This window comes from Bufo bufo, chromosome 3 (assembly GCF_905171765.1).
Source record: "Bufo bufo chromosome 3, aBufBuf1.1, whole genome shotgun sequence".
NCBI lineage: Eukaryota > Metazoa > Chordata > Amphibia > Anura > Bufonidae > Bufo > Bufo bufo.
Window position 1 is genome coordinate 145,885,428 of NC_053391.1, and position 9,551 is coordinate 145,894,978.

Consider the following 9,551-nt stretch of genomic DNA (forward strand, 5'->3'; position numbering starts at 1 on the left):
TGCTCTCCCTAGACCTGAATTCATATACTCAGACAATACCCACATGCCTACTTTACTGGGCGTCTAGGAGGTCTGTTTTGGCAATGTTCTGGAAATTAAAGAAGGACAGGCAAGTAACAGTATAAGTGCATTAAAGTATATTGTATTTACCATGGCTGACCATCATTCAGGAGCCTCAAAGTGTTTGCCACAGCTCCACCCTAGCCGCACCTCTGGTCACACCAGCAAAACCAAACATGATTATAACCTCAAGACAATACTGACCATGAGCAAGTAAGGGAAGGACACCCCAAACTGTTCCAAATAGTGAAGAATACATACAGTATAACCTATTATACCTTTTTCATTTCCCTAAAATTCAGAACCATGGTATGTACAGTAGGTCTAAGTGAACAGAGAATTGTTACTTCTCTACCTTCTGACCACAGCCCTCACAATTTATTTCCTTAACATTAGTACAATTGCATTTTTCAGAAGGTTTACAAGCCTAAATACAAAAAGAAATGTTAAAAATTATCCATATACATACATACAGCCTATATTTAAAATATCTTACCATTGCAAAGAAAAAAAATGCATGTTAAGTACTTACCTTTTTCAGATTTTTTGCCTTGATATTCAGTCTTGACCGATGTCCCACATCCCATGGTTTCAAATCTAACATGCACCACTATCAAGTCTTTATGGCTCGTACAGTCCAAGTCTACTCACTGTTGTTGTTCTAAGTCCCCAAGCTTGTTTGCCTTTAACCGCTTTGGTCTGTAATACAAAAGGAAGGAGGTGTGTCAGACGGGAGAAGAATAGTGAGAAATTAAATTACATGGATTAGCAGTGTGGTTTCAAAGGGACTGCTGCATAGAAATAATTAAAGCTTGTTATGAAGCATCTCACATGATGAGGATCTTGTAAACCAAATTGTCACATAAACATCTGCCTGACGTTACATCACTGAAATGTATAATGTCTCAAATCAAAAACATCCACTTCATCAACTTCAATGTGCATCTAAACTTACACATTTCATATTTATTTTATGTGAGGCAAGGAAAATTTGTATAGATGCATAATGCAGTGTGGTCTGGCAGCAACTTTCATTAGTATGTACATATTGTCCAAGCAAGAACAGAACCAACATATTTAGGTCTCATGACCATATCCATTTTGGCATCTGCAAACTGAGGATGCGCAAAATATAGATACCACCTGTGTGCCATCTGCATTTTTTGTAGGACCTATTGATTTCAATGGGTCCGTGGACCTCATTTTGCAGACTAGAGTGGGACATGTTCTATAATTTGCATAACGGACATATGGACTTCTCTTCGCATCTGCATATTAAAGACTGCAAATTGAAGTCCATGGACCCATTGAAGTCAATGGGTCCTCCAAAAAATGCAGATGGCACATGGGTGGTACGTGCAACAGGTCTTAGAAAGAATTAACTGATGATGGAGGGCTGAGGTTTAGAAATGAATACACAGGGCTCCAGGGAGCAGAGATATAAGGTGCTGTCTGGCACAGTTTTGACACTAGAGATCTGAGATACAGAAAAGAAGTAGGCACCAGCACGTTCATTTACTAACCAAATACAGCTATAGTATTTTAATAGTCAAAAGTTAGTACTGAGAATGTAAATCCCTGGTCGTGACATTGACTTATCCATATCACAGGTAATACCTGCAAATGAAAAAGGAAGATTCCTTTTCTCAACTAATGAACGCTTTTGTTGTTTCCTTGTGCCGAGGGATAATTCATCTTGACAAATATCACAGACATGGGCAGCTACAGGAAATCTCTAAAGTAAGGGCCTAGACATCCAGCACTATGGATCTTAGGTTTCTGGATGATGTGGGTTGGGAGATTGTGATTTTAGGAATTAAAGGTGTTGTCCAACCTCCACCATCATTGGAGTTAAGTGCCTGAATCTGCTCTGCCTAAAGAATGCTACTTACCAAGTCACCAGCACTCCATTCCTGTGCCAAGGATCTCATCTCTGCTGCTTCCAGACCCCTATGAACTGGAGGTGTGACATCCTGTCCTTCATCACGTGGCAGCTGCAGCCATTCACTGGCCTCAGTACTACTTGGGGATATATCAGTGCTGAGGCCTCAGTAACATTGCTGAAGTGGATGGACACACTCAGTTCCATCCTTCAACTGCCACCAACTCTATCTTGGAATCTGTGACAGCTTGGGTACAGTCATACTTTCAGTCTTTTTTATGCAGTTTTTGAAGCCAAAACCAGGCGTGGGTCATAAAATGAGAAATATTAATGGCAGATTATAGTTCTTTTTTGAATCCACTCCTTGTTTTGCCTTCAAAACCTGCATTAAAAAAATCTGCAAATGTGGCCGTACTATTACAGGGAGAAAGCTGCAGCAGAAAGGGCACACCTACTGTCAGAGGACATACCCCCTGAGCTGCCAGCTTGAACAGAATCTAGCACATACATTGGAGCAATTAATGTGGAGATCTCTGGATCTATGTGAGGTACAGGGCTGGTTCTTGTACCATGTACTATATTTTTTTTCTTTCTGGCTACTTTTGACCAATGTGTCTGGAAGATAACTTTTAAATACTTTTGTATGCTTCATATATGCTTGCATATGATCTTACATTCTGCATTGCAAATACATACATATATTGAAACACGAAATGTAAAGATAATTCTGCTGGTCCAAACATGATTTAGCAGAGTAAGATAATCTTAAAGGGGTTCTCCGGGAATTAAGAAAATGAAAATACTTAAATATTACTTCATTATAAATATATTCCCAAATACCTTACATTAGTTATAATGGATCGTTTTGTCTGGGGAGCAAAAACAAAATGACCGCTGTCCTATTAGTACACACAGAACCTGTCCTAATCACACAGGAGGACAAGTTACTTCACAACACTGAGCTAAAAAGCTGCCTCATCCTGCTCTCCTACTTGTCAGGCAAGTCTCTGGCATATGCTAACATCCTGTTAGCAAATCTACGATACGTAAAACACTAAACAAGAATGGATTTCATGGGAGGATACCACAGAGGAAGCCACTGCTGTCCAAAAAAAACATTGCTGCACATTTACAGTTTGCACAAGAGCACCTGGATGTTCCACAGCAGTACTGGCAAAATATTCTGTGGACAGATGAAACCAAAGTTGAGTTGTTTGGAAGAAACACCCAACACTATGTGTGGAGAAAAAAAGGCACAGCACACCAACATCAAAACCTCATCCCAACTGTGAAGTATGGTGTTGGGGGCATCATGGTTTGGGGCTGCTTTGCTGCGTCAGGACCTGGATGGATTGCTATCATCGAAGGAAAAATTAATTCCCAAGTTTATCAAGACATTTTGCAGGAGAACTTAAGGCCATCTGTCTAACAGAAGATGGGTGTTGCAACAGGACAACGACCCAAAGCATAAAAGTAAATCAACAACAGAATGGCTTAAACAGAAGAAAATACGCCTTCTGGAGTGGCCCAGTCAGAGTCCTGACCTCAACCCGATTGAGATGCTGTGGCATGACCTCAAGAAAGCAATTCACACCAGACATCCCAAGAATATTGCTGAACTGAAACAGTTCTGTAAAGAGGAATGGTCAAGAATTACTCCTGACAGTTGTGCACGTCTGATATGCAACTACAGGAAACGTTTGGTTGAAGTTATTTGTGCCAAAGGAGGTTCAACCAGTTATTAAATCCAAGGGTTCACATACTTTTTCCACCTGCACTGTGAATGTTTACATTGTGTGTTCAATAAAAACATGGTAACATTTAATTCTTTGTGTGTTATTAGTTTAAGCAGACTGTGATTGTCTATTGTTGTGACTTAGATGAAGATCAGATCACATTTTATGACCAATTTGTGCAGAAATCCATATCATTCCAAAGGGTTCACATACTTTTTCTTGCAACTGTATGTCAGCCCCAGTTAAAGGAGAAATCAATAGTTAAAAAAAAATGAAGTTAAATGTCCACCAGAGGTGTTGTATGACCTTATGGGGGAAACAAAGTGTAAAATAAAAAATAAAAATAAAGTGTTTTGAAAAAAAAAAAAAAAAGTTTTACATTTAAAAAAAAAAATTTCCCCCCAAATCCGTTATTTAAAAATGTAAAAAATAGAAGAAAAAAGAAAATAGACATATTTGGTCCGCAATGACTGACTCTATAATAATATCATATGATCTACCCAATCGGATGAACGCCGTAAAAGAGGAATAAATAAACATTGCGCCAAAACAGATTTTTTTTAGCTCACCTCCCAAAAAACTGTGTTAATCAAAAAGTCTCTTGTTTGTTCAAAAAAAAAAAAAAAAGTCTCATGTACCCCAAAATGGCAGCAATAAAAACATCACCTCATCCCGCAAAAGATGAGCCCCCACACAAGACCATAGCCAGAAAAATAAAAAAATATGGCTCTAAGAAAATTGCAACACAAAAACATGATTTTCTTTCTAAAAATGCTCTTATTGTGTAAAATGTAAAAAAAATTATAAAAAAATAGACATATTTGGTATCATTGCATCTGTAATGACCAGATCTAAAAAAATATCACATAATCTACCCCATCGAGTGAACAGTGTAAAAAAAAATAATAGAAAAATGACACCAAACAGCTTTTTTTGCGACTTCACCTCCCAAAAAATTAGATAGACAGCAACCAGAAAGCCAAATGTTCCCCACAATGGTGCCAAAAAACAGCTTGTCCCGCACAAAATAAGCCCTCAGACAGCTCATTCAACAAAAAAAAAAAAATTTTTGCTCTTCAAAACCATGACAGAAAATTCCATGGCGTATCCTCAAATAACAGTTTAGGAGAAAGTGGGTAGAAAATTGTGGGGGGATATTCTCCTGTTATCTTTTGTAAAAAAGAAAGTTTGGGCCTAAAGCACCATTTTCTTGCAAAAAAAAATGTAATTTTTCATTTTCACACCCAAATATTAAAATTTTGATGAAACACCTGTTAAGTGAAGTGTTCGCTACAACCCTTAAAAATTCCTTGGGTGGTGTCGTTTACAAAATGTGGTCACTTTTTGCGGGTTTTCACTGTGGGGGAGCCTCAGGGCCTCTTTAAATGCAACATGGTGCCCAAAGACCATTCCAGCAAAATCTGCCGGAATACGATAACATATGGGGTGTTTCTGCAAACTGCAGAATCAAGGTAATAAATATTGAGGTTTGTTTTGTTGTTAACCCTTGATGTGTTCCAGGAAAAAAAATATTAAAATGGAAAATCTGCAAAAAAAAATTCTTTAAATCCTGTGGAATACCTAAAGGGTTAACAACATTTCTAAAACCAGTTTTGAATAGTTTGAGGGGTGTTGTTTCTAAAATTGGGTCATTTATGGGTTGGTTTTATTATGTAAGCCCCACAAAGTGACTTCAGAACTGAACGGGTCCTTAAAAAAGTTGACTTTGGAAATTTCAAAAATTGCTTCTAAAATTCTAAACCTTCAAATGTCCCAAAAAAAAAAAAATTGCAAATGATGCCAACATAAAGTAGACATATGGGAAATGTTAATTCATTAATATTTTATGAGGCATCACTATCTGTCTTAAAAGCAGAGAGATTAAAATGTAGAAAACTTTTTTTTGCTAACTTTTCGATTTTTGTCATAAATAAAGGTAAAACATATTGACTTAAATTACCATTAACATGAAGTACAAAATGTGACGAGAAAACTATTTCTGAATGGCTTGGATAAGTAATAGCATTCCAGAGTTATCACCACATAAAGGGACAGATGTCAGATTTGCAAAATTAGGCCCGGTCAGGAAGAGGGTAAATGGCCCGATCTGGAAGTGGTTAAAGGAGTTGACCACTTTCTGGTTGGTGATCACTGTAGCTGTACAATGTCTATATGGCACTTAATAATATAGTCTTTTTTGATATTCTGTGCTGTTTACTATATTTCATAAGCCATGTCCACTTGTTGGGCAAATCTATTGTGCTATTCGCATAGAGGTCCTATCCATAAGATGGCAGCAAATGGAGGGTCATGTGGACAGATAATTGACTCTAAACGTAAAGGGGTTGTATCATCTCAGGCATTGGGGGCATATCGCTAGGATATTCCCCCAATGTCTGATAGGTGGGGGCCCCACTTCTAGGGCCTGAACCTTCCTTTAGAACGAAGCCAGCAAAGTGAAGGGGGGCGTACCGTGCATGCGCAGCTGTCCCCTATTCATTCCTATGGGAGCGCTGAAAATAGATGAGTGGCAGTCCCATTGAAATCAATTCACTTCTATGGGGCTGACGGAAATAGCAGAGACAGAACTTGGCTATTTTCGGCAGTCCCACAGAAGTGAATGGAGGACGGCCGTGCATGCGCGGTACGCCCTTCTTCACTTTGCGAGCTCCGTTATAACGATAGGTGCAGGTCCTATAGGTGGGACATGCACCTATCAGACGTTGGGGACATATCCTAGCGATATGCCCTTAATGTCTGACTCTGAGATGGCAGGTGCAGCGTATTTGAATGGAGGAGGCTAAGTAATTCCCCTGGCCCGCCATCTTATGGACAGGGCTTCCATGGGGACAGCACAAAGGTCTTGACAAACAAGGGGACATACCTAATAAATATAGAAAATGGAGCAGAATGTTAACAAAGGCTATATTAGTAAGTGCAATATATGGTAGTCATCTTACAAATACAGTGATCACCAGCAGCCAGAAAGTGGTCAACCCCTTTAAGATTATTTCCAAAAACATCTTAAAGGGAACGCCGGATATCAGCGGTTCTATTATGTACACCAGCTTGGAACTGCCCCACCTTGCCTGGTCAACAAAGATCCTTGGCTCCTGTTTCTTTGTGAAAGTATTTATTCTTTGGAGCTTCGGATTTGACACGGACTGCTTCCTGGGATTGCTGCCAGCCTTGACTTATCTTTACCAGCCCACACCTTGGATTTGTGAAATCACATTTTGACTTTTGGTTCATATTGTAAACTACAAAATCTCTTACATTCAGACCTAGGCCAAAGGTAATGGTGACACAGTGAGTCTCCACTTCTGTTCAGAGGCCTGCCCATGACATGGATCACCAGAATTGTTAGCAGAAGCAAGTAAAAACAGCTTTATACGGAAAACAGAAGAAATATGAAGTAAAATCTCAAAATCACTGGCCGAACACTGACGTGTAAATGAGGCATAACGCTGCAATTTTGGGACCCTCATTGCTACCACTCACCTGGTAGCAATGAGGGTCCCAAAATTGCAGCGTTATGCCTCATTTACACGTCAGTGTTCGGCCAGTGATTTCCATCAGTGATTTTGAGACAAAACCAGGTGCAGCTCTAAACACAGAACAGGAGCAGATCCTTATACCTTGTACCTTATGTCTGTGGAGGCTCCAATCCTGGTTTTGGCTCACAATCACTGATGGAAATCACTGACCAAACACTGACGTGTGAATGAGACTTTACCATATAAAACATAATTACACATACAAGTTCAGATTCACAAGAATAGAAAAATAAACAAAAGGAAGCCAACGGAAGAACAGACAGCCCCACAACAGTAAAGTTTACATTCACATTTATGGTCATCTTAACCTATCATCATATGGCCCAGATGTATCAGTTCCCCAAGAGTCTGCATATACATGCTCTCTTACTAAATTAACCCATCAGTGACCACAAATATGCCTTTTTACTGACAAAGGGGGTTTAGACTAGACAGCTGGCTTTAACCAATGATTATATGTACCCAAAATGGTGCATTAAAAATATAACTTGTCCTGCTAAAAATAAGCCCTCATATATTGATGAAAAAAACAAAAGGTTATAGCTCTTGGAAAGTGATGGGGTTGGCCACTTTCTGGCTACTGTTGATCAGTGTGTTAGTAAGGTATGCCCCCTTGTTGGCCAAGGATTTTGTGCTGTCCACACAGAGGTCCTGTCCATAAAATGGCTGACGATAGAGGGTCCTGTGACCAGGCAAATCACCGCCATGTGATGTCTTCTCCATTCTAATACACTGTATCTGCCATCTGCACTTACACTATTGGGAGCTTATATTGTTACACTTCCTGGATAGCTGTGTAACACTTAGCACTTTAAATGACAGGACCAGGTAGTGAAAACATCATCACTGCCTGGCCCTGTGAAATCAAATTGCAGAGGGTGCGGCAGTTGCAGAGAGAGCAGAGCTTCTAAGTGTTGCTCCTAGAGGCTCATTTGGGTATATTAAAACATTAATATTAACAGCAATGCGGGCACATATGAACATGAGACAAACACAGATGCCTTCAGCTGCCGAGAGCACATGCAACAGGTCAGTCAGTTTCATAGGTATAAACTGCTGACAGAAGTCCTTTGAAAATATCCAAAAAAGATAAATCGTAAACAGTTAGGCCTCCTGCACACGACCGTTTCCCCCCCCCCCCCGTTTACTGGCCGTTTTTTGCGTTCCGTATACGGACCGTATACGGAACCATTCATTTCAATGGTTCTGCAAAAAAAAAAACGGAATGTATTCCGTATGCATTCCGTTTCCGTATTTCGGTTTTTCCGTTCCGTTTAGGGTCCATTCACACGTCCGTTGTTTCTTTCCTGATCTGTTCCATTTTTTGCGGAACAGATCTGGACCAGTTCTGTACCCATTCATTTTCAATGGGTCCTGAAAAAAATCGGACAGCTCAATGTCAGATTTTTTTTCAGGACCCATTGAAAATGAATGGGTACAGAACTGGTCCAGATCTGTTCCGCAAAAAACGGAACAGATCAGGAAAGAAACAACGGACGTGTGAATGGACCCTTAAAGGTAGAACATGTCCTATTATTGCCCACAAATCACGTTCCGTGGCTCGATTCAAGTCAATGGGTCCGCAAAAAAAACGGAACACATACGGAAATGCAACCGTATGTCTTCCGTTTCCGTTCCGTTTTTTGCAGAACCATCTATTGAAGATGTTATTCCCAGCCCAATTTTATCTATGTAATTACTGTATACTGTATATGCCATACGGAAAAACGGAACAGAAACGGAAACACAACGGAAACAAAAAACGGATCAACGGATCCGTGAAAAACGGACCGCAAAACACTGAAAAAGCCATACGGTCGTGTGCAGGCCTTAAGCTGCACATAAACCTGGCACAATTATAAGGTTAATCCATCTTACCTTGAAGGTGGCCTCATCTTGCCCATATCTATCAGATTTCAGAAGATGAAACATAAGTGCTGTTCCTGATTTGCTCTTATAGACTTTCTGTAAATTGATGGCTCAGGACAATCAAGCACAGAAGGTAATGTAGTCGATGATTCTGGAAAGTAATGGTTTAAGACTCGGTGGTGTATCGACTTTTTATAGTCCCAGTAACACAGAAAATGCTTCTGTCTGCCGATGCCTCTGCTGTAACATCAAGAAGACAGCAGGATGATGGATGTGGGAAATGACAGGGTCATATCTGGTATCCGACTGTGTATTGTGATTGCCTTTAACTTACTGAATCAATTGAAAGCACAATCAAAGCCTAAGAGCCCGGAGAATATTGGCTGTACACGAGCAGCCATGTGATCACTTCTCAATCCTTTCATGCAAGAGAAACTGCCTGCATCC

At 39.8% G+C, this 9,551-nt stretch overlaps 1 protein-coding gene across 1 annotated transcript in view; it reads right to left on the bottom strand.

Annotated features, from left to right (window-relative positions):
- The window catches only part of PPEF1 (protein phosphatase with EF-hand domain 1), an 80,638-nt gene extending 71,419 nt beyond the window's left edge, over nt 1-9,219 (bottom strand). Inside the window, exons 1-2 of the mRNA XM_040421821.1 lie at nt 9,114-9,219; nt 593-759 (exon numbers count right to left, since the gene is read on the bottom strand). Of these exons, the coding sequence (XP_040277755.1) occupies nt 593-647 (55 nt within the window). The 5' untranslated portion in view covers nt 648-759; nt 9,114-9,219. The remainder of the gene's footprint in view (nt 1-592; nt 760-9,113) is intronic.
- Nucleotides 9,220-9,551: the final 332 nt, after the last annotated feature.